Source organism: Geospiza fortis, unplaced genomic scaffold, assembly GCF_000277835.1.
Source record: "Geospiza fortis unplaced genomic scaffold, GeoFor_1.0 scaffold359, whole genome shotgun sequence".
Classification (NCBI taxonomy): domain Eukaryota; kingdom Metazoa; phylum Chordata; class Aves; order Passeriformes; family Thraupidae; genus Geospiza; species Geospiza fortis.
The window spans coordinates 541,918-558,331 of NW_005054519.1; the positions used below are offsets into that span (position 1 = coordinate 541,918).

The following is a 16,414-nucleotide window of genomic DNA, read 5'->3' on the forward strand; positions in this document are numbered from 1 at the left end:
TGATAAGGAAAAGACAGGGACAGCTCGTTCATCTCCAATCTCTCTTCAAAAGTAGCATCTATTCTTAAATAAAAATCCCAAACTTGAAATAACCGAGCAATTGAATTATTATCATCAAGGTTTCAGTGGAAACTAGCAACATACAGGCAGAAAACAGGAGCACATGATATTTAAAGGAATGTGAGCTCTAGAACACTCAGCAACCAGCTGCAAAGGCACTAGAAAAGAACGTTCAAGAGAACGCTGATGCCATTTCAGCTTTGCACAACCATTAATAACCATAATTAATATGCATGTGCTACTTGTAATAGTTAATATTCACTAGTGGAAACCTTACAATGTCAAACATAGATTTTAAAAAGGTCGTTTCAAACATTGGTATTTTTGTTTTTCTTAGAATTCAAACCTAATTACAGAGAAATGATGGATGACAGGAAGATTCCAATCCCCGTTTTAGAGCCTGAGAATAAAACTGTCAAGAGACACAGAGGTGTCTCAAATAGTCACTGTACAAGTCATTATTAATCATTATTCTTTTTGAATATTTTCTCAGTCATACTTTGTTTCTATGAAAAGATTTACAAATAACACCTTTTTAGATTGGTAGGATTGCACTGCAGGAAAAACCCAGTGACTGCAGCCCAGACAAGTCACTGCCCACAGTCCCACATGTGCTAATTCTCTTGTTTTGAAATTTCTTTCTTTTCCTTTTGCAATTACAAAATCCTTGGGCAAGAATAGTCCTGATCTCCTTTCTGACCCACCACAAGAACCAGAAGTGACAACTCCAAGCACACCCTCATCCATGCTCACCTTTTAAAAAGCCACTGCTCACAAACAGGCCCTGAGCTGAAAAACTGATTTATTTGTTTCAGGCTCCACTTTAGTACAAGTAGGAAGCATCAGTTTCCTGCTTCCAAAAGAATGAAATTAATATGCTTTATGAGAAACCCATGTAAGGCAGATTTTTTTTTAATTTTCTGCCTTAGGCTGAAACACATTTTAAAGGAATATTTGATTAAAAGGGTACAATTATAAGTTTGTATGTTATAAATTTGGCAATAGCTAGTAGCTGAAAAAAAACCCTATTTTTACATTAGAACTGCTATAACAATTTTGTTTCGTGATTAAAATTAGTGTTTTCAACATGGCTGTAGTTATAAAAAATACATTTTTATGATGACATATATATATGTATGTGTATTAATATATCCATATATACAACTGTGTTATGTGTATTTTTACAGCTATACCAGGCCTTCCTTGATGACTGTCTCAAACAAAATCCTCTTGAGCAGCAGTTTACAAGAAAAAAACCCTTTGCCTAATCTTTGTGGTAAAGACATAAATGTTCTATTCAAACAGAAGGCTTACAAAATCATCTGAAAATAAAGAGAGGCCGTTTTTTGCAGTATATTTTTGCTGATTTATGATGGCCAAACCATATGGGCACTGAAGCCTCCACAGGTATTCCAAACTGACCTGCTTTTCATAAACATCAAAAATTTGTGATGCCTTCAAAAAAGCAGATTGATGATTGCTGTCAAATTTAATAGCAGACATCAGGTTCAGAAGAAAAAACTTTTTGTCATAAAAATTCAGCTGATTGATCAAATTCTCTTTCCTGCCCCTCAGCAAGTTGCATTCCATACTGGCATATTTAATGGCCATTCACAAAGCATTCCTATGACAAATTAACAAACACTTGAATGATTTTGGGGTTTTTTTAGACCTGAAGTTTCTGCAATCCCTTAAAACACCAATAAGAACCCAGGGAAAGAAAAAGTATTTAGTGTGAGAAAATGTATTGGTAGAAGAATAATTGGAAAATGTCATATATTTTGTATCTTTGATTACTTTCTCCTCTTTACCAGTTGGCTTAAATAATAACAGTTTATGCCAGAACTGAGCAGCTGAATCAACTAACGAATTAAAAAACCTAAACACATTTCCATGTAGACCTCTGCAGAAATAAAAAGTACTGCTGGGAATTTTGAATCATGAGCAAAGTAATATTTAATCGTGTATACATCATTCTCATATGTTAAAATTTCTTGGAAAGGGGAATAATTATGTTAGTGCTACTGTGTAATACAGAACTTGTAGTAAATAAATTCTTGACAGAAGGGAAAAAAAAGCCAGACAAATTAACAGCAAAGTGATGATGAATAAGCATTTCCTCCTACCTTTTTTCTTTGAAAATGTGAACTTTAGATAATAGTCGGTATAATTTCTAGTTCTATTCCTTTGGAAAAGTCTGAACTTTAGATAATTGTCTCTTAAGTATTCTAAAACTTTCCTTTGACCTTTAGGCCAGCAGAGCTATAATCAAACATAACTATATGGTCCCTTGCAGTCTAGCAGCAACTCCTGTGTTTTGTACCTTGGTTTTTTAACTCATTGAAGAAAGGACAGAAAATCCCTGCTGAAGAAATAATGATGTAGAGCACATTGAGTCTGAAATAATACCAGTTTTTTTGTTAATGGAGTAGAGAAATAATTAGGACATGGTACCTCTCTCTCTCTCTTTTCAATTTACAGACACACAGAGAGAATCAAAGCAGGAAATGTTGGGTTCTGGATCTGTTTAAGCTTCACCTTGTCTGAACTGCACCCAGCACATCTGACTGAACCTCACTCACTCTGGTTTGTCTGTTCATCTCTTCCAAACCCCTTGAGAGGAATGGTGGATTTGTCTTTCCAAACAAGCTGTGGGTCTGCTGGTAGATAAAACGAGCACTGGGAGATTAAAAAACAACAGGAAGGATTCCACTGATTGATGAATGGAAAAAGATATTTGCTTTTACAAATAAACAAATTTTTACAAATTAAGTTTGCTGATAAATTAAACTAGACATTGAAAGATGAAAGAAACAATAGGGAAGAAAAACTCCTAAATTCCATAAGAATTAAAAATTAAAAGGGAGGGTTATACCTTAGAGGGAAATCTTTGGTATCAGGTGTATTGGGAAGTCTGAACCTCTCAAGTACCTCAGCCAAGGGGGAAAGAGAGAAGGGAAATGTGGCTGGAAATTGGGATAAAAAGGGAGGCTGCGTCCTCCAAAAATTGGAGAGATCCCAGGGGAATCTCCATGGCCTCATGGACATGGCCTCTCCCTTTATTCAAATAAAGTAAAAGGATTCCTCTGTCTCCTTTTTGGACATAAACCTCTGGTGTTTGTGGATTAATTTTCCTAACACCCTGCTGCCACTTGGGCTTGGCACTCCCATAATGGGAAGCAAACCCAGGCCAGTGAGGGTGTGAGATGTGCTAAACCAGCCCTGGCTTTTGCCCCTCCTGTTTCTCTCCTGCATGCCAGCAGCCAGTCACAAAGCTGTTTACCAATAATGCCACTGCTGTGACATGCTTTGCTCCATTCAGATCACATCACTGCGTGGCACATGCATTGAATGGTACATCTGTAAAGTGTAAGAATTAATGCAGGTTGCCAAGCTCTGGTTTAGAAAAAGAGATGAAATGGCTGTCAAATGTGCTCAGCATTAAAAATACATTATTAACACAGCGATTTGCATAGACTGATGGATCATTTTTGAAATCTACATATTGTAGTTAATTTTATTCTGTTGTTATTTTAACCAAAAAGTTTCAGATAGTGATACAGTGTTTTACAGCACTTTGATAAAATAATGCCTATATTTTGCATTTGAACCAAAAACTTTCCAGTACTCTATTACCAGATTCCAACAAAAATGCTGCAAGGATAAATAAAAAAGCCAAGATATCCCAAGGCTGTGCCATCTGCTTTTCTTTGGAGGGATAATGGATTCGCAATCTTTCCATTAATACCTACTTAACAAATGCAGTGTGGGAGGAGAAGTTGGTGGCAGACCAGGATCTGAGTCCTTCAGGCCACAGTGATAGGTACAGCTTTAAACATTACACTGACTGCTATTCTCTTCTGTGTAGCGCTAAACCTCCACCAGGTTCAGTGAAATTCAGAGTGATTTTGGTAGGTGATGGAAAAGTTCCAAGAATTCCCAGCCATGTTCTTCACCTTCCTCCAATTCTTACATCAGTGACTTCCAGGTCTGGAAAAGTTCACAGACCTTGTGACTACGAAGACAATCATGGATGTTTGAAGTGAATCTTTCTTTCTACAATGTAAACTCTCAATATCACAGTAAAAACCATTAAACTTAAGTAGCAACCTTTTGGGTCTTAGATGTGATGTGTTCTTGCCATTTAAGTAATTTAACATCCACTTCTCCGTGCCATGATTATCACCTTTTCCATTCCAATTCTGTGCTGAATGTACACAGGGGCTTGGTAGGGATTTAAAGCAATTTACCAGTAAATCATACACCAGCCCTTAAAAACTAAATCTGTAATCAGACCTATCAACCATATTGAAGTTTTGTTGCAACAGTAAAAGCCAAATTCCAGCCTTACTAGTGTATTTCTATTATGCCACTTACTTTTTACATAACGTCCACTTTGAAATACAGCTGCAGAAAGCAACCAGCAGACTATAAAAACAGCAACCAGCATTTATTGGAATGCTGCCTTTTTGTGCCGGTGTAATAAAGGTCTTGTCAGCACTTCCATTACAAAATGCCAATTTTCAGAGGTTTATAACTCTGACATAACAACTTCCTATGAAAAGAAATTTAGAATGTGGACTCTCTGCCAAAGAGCATTGAAAGTTAAATACAGCTTACGTTGGTCAGGGCATTTTAAGTCAGAAAATAAATTAAAAACAATTCTGATTTAACTTTTTCTTGAGCTGGTGCCACTGAAGAAAAAAATGTGGCTTTGATAGTAAAAGAGTGCCAGATCCTGCAGTTCTTATACACGCAGAACTCCCTTGAAGTTCCCTGAGAACAATTTCAGTGAGAGCCCTGAAAGGAGTGCCATTATACATTTTTGTAAATGTCATCAAGAGTTATATTAGCTTTTTGTAATTTGAAAGACTGAAATGTTATGGTGTAACATTGCCCCTGGGCACACAGGCAGCATGATAATGACTTTGGGAAGACATTCTGATATGCAGATTACATATAACAATAACAATTTGTTATCATCAGGCCATTAATGGCAGTAATTCAGGCTTCTGCCTCACACCCAAAGGATTCACACATGCCTTATTACATGCACACCTCTTGCAGAGGATGTGATTCCCATGGGGAAAACTCATGGCCTTTTGAAATGCAGGGAAGAGCAAAAGACATCCAGAGAAGGAATTCCAGTGAGTGAAAAAAAACCAATTACCCATCTATAGAGTGGAATAAAAATGAAAAAAATTTCAAGTGAAAAAAAAATTTTCAAGTGAAACATCCCAGATACTCTTTGGAATGTTTCTTGACAACATGCAAACATTGCATGGAAAAAACCTGGAATAACCACAAGTTTCAGACTGGGATACACAGTTGGATTATGGAGAATCACAGCAGGAACACACACACATCTGAATTTAGATTCCAAGGCCTGGACATACTGCAAGACCCTGCCTTTGCTCTGTACAGGGTGGGACACAGCACAGAACTTGGCAAGAAGCAGCCAGGGAAAGATGTCAGCCCTTGAAATTCTGCCTCACCACAGAGATGTTACAAAGTCAGTGCTAATATGCGTGAATATTATGAATATATATGTTCATATATTAGAATATTATGAATATATATGTTATATATTATGAATATACGAAACTACAGCACCAGCTCAGAAGTTGTTTAGAGTTCTCATGGAATCACAGGTTGAGTGAGGTTGGAAGGGACCTCCAGAGGTCACCTGGTCCAACCCTGCTCAACACAAATACCCAGAGCCCAGGACCATGTCCAGCTGCCTTCTGAATATCTCCAAGGATGGGAGTTCTAAAAATAGTAAAACATTTGTATTCACAATGGGAATATAACTGTGACCAAAGAAAAGACATCTTATTAAGTGAAGTTATGAGGTATAAATATATAAAGAACCTGTAAGCCAAGAGAACACCTTGCAAATGGCTCCTCGTTCTCTTCTAATTTGCCATGAAGAGTCTGATAAAGTGAAGTGTTTAGGCAGAAGCTGCAGTAAAAATACAAAGCATGATCACATAAAAATATGAGGGATGGGGATTCTACTGGCAGAGGAAAATACATCTCATTATGACAAAAAAAACCTCTGTGATCATGAAGAAAAAACATATAAAGTCAAAAAGATGAGCAGAAAAACCCTATAGATGGTTTGAAAAAGTTATGTTTCCTTACTGGGAAAAAGAAAAAAATTTAAGAAAAATAATTTAATAATTTTGATTTAGAAAAAGCTGTGGTCTATAAATGATTTTTTAAAGCAAGTGGTTCTGCTAGACAGACTGTATTAGAACTCTATAAAGTTTTTAGCAACTACAGCTTTTGATCTTGCCTGTTAGCACAAAAAAGGCACTAAACAAGAAAAAGTTGATTTGCTATAATTTTTTTCTCATTTAAAAATAGAAAATATTAGTACAAAGAAGCCCTGACAATGTGCATTGGATAAAGATGATACAGAAGGAGATGTCAGGGTAGGACTGTGTCTCAACTACCTCCCTCTGTGTTCAGTATAGCAGCCCACATCAAAGCTGCCAGCTGTCATCAGACTGGGCTCCAGCATCTCCTCACCTGACAATTCCTTGTGTTTCCTGTCTGGGATTTCCAGAAGAATCCAAAATACCCCTCCCTTAGAGCACTCCTGAAACTCTCAGCCTTTACCAGCCCCACTGCTCACAGCTCTGCAATGTTTGCACAGCACAACAGCAGCAAAGTGATTATATGTTTTATCCAAATTCATAGAGGAAAGCCATAGCCAAGCTAAACAGAAGCGTTCCAAACTCCAGAACAATTCCTCAATCAAAATTCCATCACTCCTGTGGAGTGCTCTGAGATCGCAAGGTCTTAATTTTCGTTGGGGGAACACAACATAGTTTGCAGGAGTGTCACAGGTAATGGATGAAAAGGTTATAGAAAGTGACAGGACCCAGCTAAGCAAGGTTAGGGTGCAACAATTTGGAAAAGCCTACATGAATTAGTTTTATTTTGTATTATTTCCAACAAGCTCTATTTTAGTTCAGTTTTAGGTTAGACTGAATGAGAGTTTCATAAAGCAAGAAAGCCAGAAAGTTTTACCTGGTTTATGAAAGTGATGTGAAATTGTTATGTCATTAAGAGAGAGGGAAAAATTCAGTGTTCATGTTCAAGACAGCCCAATATTCTTAGAACAGAGCAGAAAACTTTCATCAGCATTCAGAGATTACTGTTGGTGCTCCTTTTAAGGTGCACCAAACTCTACTCAAAACTCCACCACAAGGACTTCATTCCTGATTTAGCTCTTAAGAGTCAGATTACTAAAAACGCCAATCCTACAGAGTTACAGTTGCTGTTTAGGCATGAACACAGTCCTTAGCCTACAGCCAGAGTGGAGTTTGCTAGTCTGAGCCCAGGGTTAGTCAGGCCAGGCTGGGGGCTCAGCCTTTGCTCTCGGAACACGGGCACAGAGCTCCCACTGCTTCCCTGATTCCCACATCCATCAGTTACCTTTGGAGGACCCCACGAGCTCCTCCTCTTCAGTGCCATCAAGCAGACATCTGGTCCTTTTCTTCAAGTTCTATTTATCTCTCCCTAACAAGCTGCCTTATTATCTCACTTCAAACAGGGGCCCATCTTCACTCCCTCTCTAATCAGTGCTGATTACCAAGTGTGCACATCCTATCATTTTAGGATATGCAAACTCTCTCCCCAGACTAGACAGGTCAACTGATGCATTTCATTTCTTTGCTGTGTTTGGCTCAGTGTGTAAGATCTCTCTGTTCAGTCAAATCATGTATTCTACCTCTTCCCTGCCCTCTGAATGCATTGCCTTCTAGGCAGATTTATTATATAAATATTACATGCTAATAATTACATAAATATGTCGCTAATTACTGGCTGCTTGCCAAATAAAGTACGTCCTAATTAGACAGGATTAAATGAAGACCAACAAAGTGACATATTTTACAACAAGATCACCCATAAAAAATTACAAAATCAGGAGTTGATGGGAAAATAACCTAAGTGATACAAAGCCCCCTCCTCCAAAAAAAAAAAAAGTTTTGTCTCCCTTATTCTCTAAAGGCTGATGTTGGAAGCTGTAGTAAAAAAATCATTTTAAAAAATCTCCTGTTTCCTTCAGTGTGTCACTGCTGTACTTGCTGCGACAGAGAAATACAACCAGTTCTTAAACAGTCACCTCCTCAAAATGAGTAAGGAGGAGATAAAAGGGTATGTAAATATAAAATATAAACTTATTTGAGCACCCCAGACAGGTTCAGGAAAATGCAGAGACACAGAATTCACTTAATAATCAATGTTGTGGTCACCCTGCAGGAACAATGGCTGTGATTCTAACAGTAACTCCTTCCTTGTGTAAAACACTTGTTGGCTTGGTTCAAAACAAGATACAAATTAGAACATGATCTGAGCCTTTTAAACTCACATTATAATGTCAGTTGTGTAATAATTAATCAGATAAGTCTTAAGGCTAAGTGTGAAAAATCAACACCTTCTATTTTTAATGGAGCATACATGTGCAAATATCTGATATAATGGCAAAAGGAGATTTTTCCTAATCAAAGGAAAAAGTAACAGTTAAGAGGTGATGATTCCTGCTTAAATTTTTTTCACTTCTAGCCTGTTTATTCTTCCTGTAGTAGAACAGTGTTGGTGGTCCTTTAATCTTTACTGCAACTGAAAGTTTAAAATGAAACTCCTATCTAGTTTCCCATTAATTGACAAAAGTGCAATTAGAACAACTACTAAATTAATTCCTCCTCAAGAGTCTGCATTTAGGATACGATAAAACAAAGAGCTATTCCATAATGAGAGCAACCAAGAAATTTACAAAGAGGGAGGGAGAGAGAGAAGGGAAAAAGAAAGAAGGAAAAGAAAGAAAGGGAGAGAAAGAAGGAGGGAAGGGAAGGGAAGGGAAGGGAAGGGAAGGGAAGGGAAGGGAAGGGAAGGGAAGGGAAGGGAAGGGAAGGGAAGGGAAGGGAAGGGAAGGGAAGGGAAGGGAAGGGAAGGGAAGGGAAGGGAAGGGAAGGGAAGGGAAGGGAAGGGAAGGGAAGGGAAGGGAAGGGAAGGGAAGGGAAGGGAAGGGAAGGGAAGGGAAGGGAAGGGAAGGGAAGGGAAGGGAAGGGAAGGGAAGGGAAGGGAAGGGAAGGGAAGGGAAGGGAAGGGAAGGGAAGGGAAGGGAAGGGAAGGGAAGGGAAGGGAAGGGAAGGGAAGGGAAGGGAAGGGAAGGGAAGGGAAGGGAAGGGAAGGGAAGGGAAGGGAAGGGAAGGGAAGGGAAGGGAAGGGAAGGGAAGGGAAGGGAAGGGAAGGGAAGGGAAGGGAAGGGAAGGGAAGGGAAGGGAAGGGAAGGGAAGGGAAGGGAAGGGAAGGGAAGGGAAGGGAAGGGAAGGGAAGGGAAGGGAAGGGAAGGGAAGGGAAGGGAAGGGAAGGGAAGGGAAGGGAAGGGAAGGGAAGGGAAGGGAAGGGAAGGGAAGGGAAGGGAAGGGAAGGGAAGGGAAGGGAAGGGAAGGGAAGGGAAGGGAAGGGAAGGGAAGGGAGAGAAAGAGAGAGAGAAAGAGAGAAAGAAAGAAAGAAAGAAAGAACCAATAAGGTACTTAGGCATAAAATCAAATAGTCAAACCAAAACAAAAGGTTACCATGAGGTGAACACAGAAGAACTTCTTAGATGCAACATGACTCTGCTGGGTAATATATTGAGGTGGTGATGGGGCAGAGGTTCTAGCAGAACCTTTGGCCTCATCATTTCTCCTCCTCAGAGTTAAAACCATTTCCAGGAAATCAAACATAGTCAGTACAAATGTCCATGAGCATTTCCACCACAGAAATTACTTTTTGCAGAAAACCTAGAGGAATCAGATGTACCCATCAAGCCAGAAGTGGTACTTAGAAATCTCTGAACTCTTTCAGAAGGTAGGTGATTGAAAATCTGGAAATTTATCTCCAAATATTATATATTCACTTAGCTATAAATACTACTATGAAATACTTCTAAAGTCCTAGAATATCATAATCATGGGTGCTGTGAGTTTTTAAGGAGTCATGTTAGGGCGCTTAGGGAAGCTTTGATTAAAAGCTGGTGGAGCAATGTTTCACACAATCCCAGGATGGGTGAGGCTGGAGGGGCTGCTCTGGTGGCACCTCCCTGCTCCCCCAGGGCCATCCCAGAGCCCAGGGCACAGCAGTGTGTCCATGTGGCTCTGCAATGTCCCCAGGCAGGAGCCTGCACAGCCTCTGTGCGCCATCTGCTCAGGGCCGGGCACTGCCCAGGGCAGCAGCTCTGCCTCCTGGGCTCAGGCGCTGCCCATTGATGAATTCCAAGGAGCTGGTACTGCAGATCCTACTGCTGTTAGTGTCGAAGTTCTGCACTCAGTAACACCACCCTTCTGCCTGCTAAGCTGTTCAGTCTTGAGACCTTGATTTAATGTCTATTTTGCCATCATGTGTCTGAGATTAAGTCACACTGAAGATTCAATTTGTTCATTGCTATTTCTTTCATCCATGTTCCATGTTACTACTGAACCAGACAGATTTTCAAGCTAACTTACTGATCAAATTCCTTTGCTCTCCTGCTTTGTTTTCACAACCTTTTATCCCTTACTCACTCTTCTTTAGATTTATTATAAAATTAATGCAATAAACTGGAAAAGAGAGCTAAGGACGTTACACTACTGAGCTTGATGAAACTCCTACAGCAGGAAAATTCACAGCTGTCCAATCCATTCCCTCATCATGAGTAAGCACTGTCGTGCATATGGTGCACAACACTGACCTCAGATCTTTTTCACTCAGATTGCATCTGGTTCTCAATTAGTTTGATTTATAAAATGAAACATAATTGACGTCTTGGCAACATTCTGTTGCTAGCAGCACAAATAATAAATTAAGAACGAGAGAAGTAAAAGTCTCTTTAGTCATGTATACATAATGGCAGGCTGCATGTATTTGGGATTAGCTGGGTCTCATCACCCCCATTGGAAGCTGTTTGGGGCTGGGTCATGTTTGCATTAATGCTCTGCAGTAACTCTGTAATTGTGGTTGATTCAAATGACCAAAAAAAGACAGTCTCTGAAAGGATGGGATGCTGTGGGAATCAGTCTGGTTTTCCAGTGTGCATATACAACTCCTCTGTAGCTGCCTGAAAGTTTGCATTTGGGAGGCTTGGAAAGAAGTTGTCACCTCAGAGCTCAACTGAACCAGGAGGGAAAGGTTAAACAGCATTTGGAACAGAAGCTCCCAGGAAACAATTTGCCAGGGCAAAACTGTAAAAAGTACAGACGTGCTGGGGAGCACAGCAGGGCTGAAGAGGAGCTGGAGATGCCTGCAAGAGGACAATCAGCTTACCAGATGGCCCCCTCCTTGCTGGTTCATCCATCAGCTTGGCCTGTCCAGTCCAGTGAAGACTTGATGGATCACCTCTGGCTTAGGGCGAGGAGAGAGGGAATCTGTCTGGAGTCCTGCATCCTGAATACAGGAGAGGAGTGAGTAAGGATTCAGGTGGACAGAACAGACAGGAGGGTCACAGGGTGGAGGAGGTGGCAGCTCTGAAGAGTTGATCCTAGTTCTCTGTTTCTGCTATGTGCACCAAGAAGGAGTCACCTCTTTAGCTTTCTGAAGTGGTGAAAAGCACATAAGCATTGTAAGAAGCTTAAATCACCCAGACAGGGATGAAAAGTGTTTGCAGAAGAACTGCACTGACTCTTCACCTGGTTTGTGGTTCTAATCAGAAAGGAGTCTAGAAAGAGCAGTGATCTGCACGCAAGAAGAAAGCTGGGAAAGACAGCAGAAGCAGGTGTCAGTGAAGGACAAAGGATTGGAGTGGAAAAATGCTGGCTTCCCATCTACATTAATGCAATCACTTCAGAAAACAACACCACAGCCATCCCTGCCAGGGAAGTTGTTTCAAATCTCACTCAACTGATAGTCAACATCAAGGAAAAACAGAACTTGAGGGAGTAACAGAACACAGCTGACAGTGATTATAGTAAAGAAAGAAAGAGGAAAAGAAGCAGAAAGTTATCAGCAGAAAGACACTGAGAATATTGGCACCAGCATTCTCAGCTAGGTGGGACTAACTGCAGTACCAGGGAAAAGTGTAGCCTTGCTAGGAATAGTAGACAGGAGTCAGATCTATCACTTCAACTGCAATGTAAAATCATACAGTGAAAATGGAAATTCATCCACTGCCTGGCAAGACAGAACCTCTGAGCACTGCTGGAATATATTGGGGTCCCTTGGGAATATTATCATTACCTTGGTATTCTACCAAGTCCTCTAGAATTTGAGAATAATTTAAAGATGTGTAACACTGATTTCCTCCTCACATAGCTCATCACTCGTCACTGAGAAAGGGCTCCTCTCTTTCAGTTCTTAGGCACAGTCCTACTTCACAGGATGACATTACATCTTAGAATTGTCAGATATGCAAATAAGAAAATTGATTACTTTTCTCACAAAGGATGATCTAGCATGTTTTCTGGTCCAAAGCAGTTTCAGGCAGGTGAATTGTCTAAGGACCAAGGATAAAGGAACCTGAGTATAATAAATAAAGAACTGCATGAATTATTTCAGGGACTTGCCACTTGCCACCCAGTGCACAACCACTCACTCCAGCAAAGCTGTTTGCACTGGCTGAACATCCCTTTTTTGCGTATTAATGGAGTGGAAGTTTGAGTCAGTCCTGTCCTCTCCATGGTGTCCCTGCCTGCTGCCCAGTGAGGGGGTGTGGAGCACAGTGTCCCCAGGTCCCCTCCCAGCCCCACTGTGATCCTGGCACACTTTCTAGCAGCAGAACAAGGCACACCAGACACGTAATTCCTAAAAGGGGGCTCAGCAGTTTAGGATAACTTGCAGGCCATCAGTAGACTCTGTTACTTCAGGCCTGTAAATCACATTTTGTTTTTAGCTGAGAAAGGCAAGTATGCATCCAAAATATAATTAAGTATTTTTAGGGAAAAAGAAATAATGAGAAATTATTCTTAATTCACGGAATTGCAATGTTTCATGAACTTAGTTACCTTAACTACCACATGATTTGTTTTGGTAATATTTAGATCTTCCTACTCAGCAAAATAGCATTTTTATGCTTTGTTTTAATTTATTTAACTTAAAATTTCTAATAGAAGGAAAAAATGAACTTATTGAACAAAATCTTTCGACCACGCTACAAAGGAAATATTTCAATAATTTTGTATTAGCAATTTCATTATTAACTCTATTATTCATAAAAAAATCAATAAACCGAGGTTCTTCTGGCATGCACAGGTTATAAAAATGTTGAACTTTGCTATTTAACAACTCCAGTTTAAATGCCATGCTGAGAAAAAGATTGATAGTATGATATTTATAATACATTTTTCACACTATGAACACTCCTAGAGAAACATGATGTGTCCTGTGGATGGCAGATCCTGACACACCAGTGCCAGATAATAAGGTACCTTGTGTTTGTTATTTTTTAATACATTGCAATGCTTTATTTTTAACTGCTCCTTTCACACTGCTTGCACCTGGTTATGCAAGTATTCCTTCTGATTTCTGGTGACAAAAACCACATCTCTTCAAAGAGATGTTGATCAATGCTTTTCCTTAGATTATGCCTCATATTCCTTTACATCTTCTGGATGTTATTCCATACCACTAATATTGACAGATGGTAGAAAAATAATAACTTATAAGATGCAAGACTGAGCACATCACTTAATTTGAAGAAAACCACTAACAAGGATGTGATTTGGAATGTTTTGGAGTTTGAAAGTCTAATTACTGATATAGAAAAGAAATGAGGATGATAATTAAACCCATTAGAAATACATAAGCATGTGCTTTCCCTCGAGCAGTGCCATTGTGGAACACCCTCTGGCACGTGGCAGCTGGGCCACAAAGCTTCCCAAAATTGCCTGAAACTGCAGCAATGTGTGAGGATGTGCTGCTCACATCCAAGGCACTGTTTGGGTGCTGTGATTCTGGATGTTCACTGCACATCCACCCAGAAATGATGGGCTTAATGATGTCCTTGCTCTGGCAATTTGTACCTGGGGTCAGGGGGTTAACTTTGAAATTGGGCGAAGTGAAAGGAGGGCAATGAAACAGAGGAGTCACCTCAGAGCTCTCTGAGGGATACATTTGGAGAGAAAAGTCAATCAAAAACACAGAAGGAGCTTCAGCTGGCAGCTGAGACAATGGCAGAGAGACTTATCCAGAAATGCCAAAAGAAACTGTTTCAGGGAAAGACTTATTTTAACACATGAGAGTTACTCTGGTGGGAACAAAAGACTCACCCTCCAGGTATGTATTTGACAGATGCTGCTAAAAATACTTTGATGAAAAAAGCTGGGGAAAAATCCAGGTTTTATTGTATTAAAATCACAGTGACAGAGAAGTACTTTAACAAAAAAAGTGATAATAATTTGTCTTATTATTTGGGATATCTAAAAGTGCTTGCATGTAATTGTTTTCCTCAGCTATTGTGAAAGTTTAGAAATATTTGGTTTTTAATGGTAAAGAGGTGATGAAATATAAAATAATCCATAGTATGCAAAGGCATGCAAGGCAGCGATTGAAGTGATTTTACCAGGCCATTTCCTTTAAAACACCTGACTCAGTGCCTGCACTTTCAAAGCAGCACAAGGAGGACATAAGCAAGATTAAACTTGAAGGAAAGAATGAAAGAAAAGGACATTTAAACATGATCACTCTTGGAGCTGTTATATGCATCATAAATATAATAAACTAAGTGTGGCTAAGTATAAATATTAAGCTTGTTAGAGAGAACCAACAGAACAGTTCATCACTTAGGTAGATTTATAATTAAAAAATAATTTATAATTAAAAAAAAAAACCAAAAACATTTTACTATGCACTCACTAGAATAAGGACCAAACTCGGAGCTCCACTTGCCAGATGGACATTGAATATTTGAAGGAGAGAGGAGGCTGATCACTGCTAATCAGCCTATTACCAGCCAAACCAGGCTATTGGATTTCTGCAGGAATATGAGCTCGTGCCAGTAAGGTTCTTAACCCAAAGGTAAGCCTGCCCATGGGCCAGGCAACCCCAGGACTGCTGTGCTACATAAACCCTACAAGAATTATGGAATATCCCATTTATCCAGGAAAGATTTCTGCTGGCAGAAGAATTACTGGATTCAAAGGCACTGTGGAATGTCCAATTTGAGGTTTATTCCATTAGGAAACAGATTCTGGCATCAGAAAAATGGAACAGCAATGGCAACTTCTCACGGGAAAAACTTTCGGTCTCTTTATGGCAAAGACGTGTTTGGTAGTTTTTGACAGTAAAAATTGCACTGGCAGCATATCAACATATCAAAATGTTTGCATGTGTGAAAATGTTTCTATCACAGAGCTCTGTTCTCACTTGAACAATCTAAGGGAACCTGAAGGATTCAATGCTGAAAACAGGTACTGCTGTGAGAGGGTTGCTGGGATGCAGCAGAAGATTTTAGGTAATGCTCTGTGAAGACCATTCACCTGAAGAAAAAGGCTGTCAACAAATTCTAATTCCATTTCCAGAGGTCTCATTTCCGTTTTCTGATGCCGTGACAGTACAAAATCCTCATCAGTTGTCTAGATTCCTGTCAGTTTTTTGTCATTTATTGTGAGCCTACAGTTTTTTTGGAAGGGTTAATTCCAGTCAGTCTACAACACATTGCTAGAGTGTATCAACACTTGTCTAAACATGAGATATTTTCATCTGAAATTTGAGGTTTTTCTGGTTCAAGTTTTCTCAGACACACCACACAAAACACAGATTTTCACTTTTTCCCTGCTTCTGCTCCTATGCAGAAAATCCAGCACAAAAGCACGTGAAAAGTGCCCAGAGATTCAGTCAGGAGTCTGTGCAGTCAGGGACTTGTTATGTCACAGAGTCACAGGTTTAGTCACAGGTCTAACACAGAAAACACGACATGATTTTCATCAGGCATTAACTTCTTATATATACTTTTTATATAACTCTATTATTTCTCTTGAGAGGGGATAAAGGTTTTTGCACCTGGCAATCCAAGTGCTCAGCATGCCTTGATTACAGCTTGAGAGGGCATGATTGCCTGGATTTGGATTATCACTCACTGCCCAGGATCCCAAGGCACTAAACCTACAAACCCCAACCAGTAATGGACATCTGAGCTCAGAAAAGGACAGAAGAAAAGCATCAGTAGATGTGGAAAATAAAGATGGCTAAGAGATGCTCTACAGATATTCAGTGAGATGTATGATGGCATTTAAATTTACATTTTTTACATTATTTACATCAGAAAGGTACCACATCCTCTACAGTTTTGGGCATCTTGTCTACAGAAGGAATATGGAAATTTGTAATATGGAAATTAATATGGAAAAATAATATGGAAAAATTAATATGGGAAAAAATAATATGGGAA

At 39.6% G+C, this 16,414-nt stretch overlaps 1 protein-coding gene across 4 annotated transcripts in view; it reads right to left on the bottom strand.

The window, feature by feature from the left end:
* CDH8 (cadherin 8) overlaps positions 1-16,414 on the bottom strand; it is a 162,314-nt gene that overhangs the window by 9,990 nt on the left and 135,910 nt on the right. Inside the window, exon 2 of one of the 4 annotated variants that reach the window (XM_031063643.1) lies at positions 11,359-11,478. The exons of 2 other annotated variants lie outside the window; for them this stretch is intronic. In XM_031063643.1, the coding sequence (XP_030919503.1) occupies positions 11,359-11,389 (31 nt within the window). In that variant the 5' untranslated portion in view covers positions 11,390-11,478. Of the gene's footprint in view, positions 1-11,219; positions 11,479-16,414 lie in introns of those variants that run through there. One more of the 4 variants, XM_031063642.1, reaches the window with a different exon arrangement.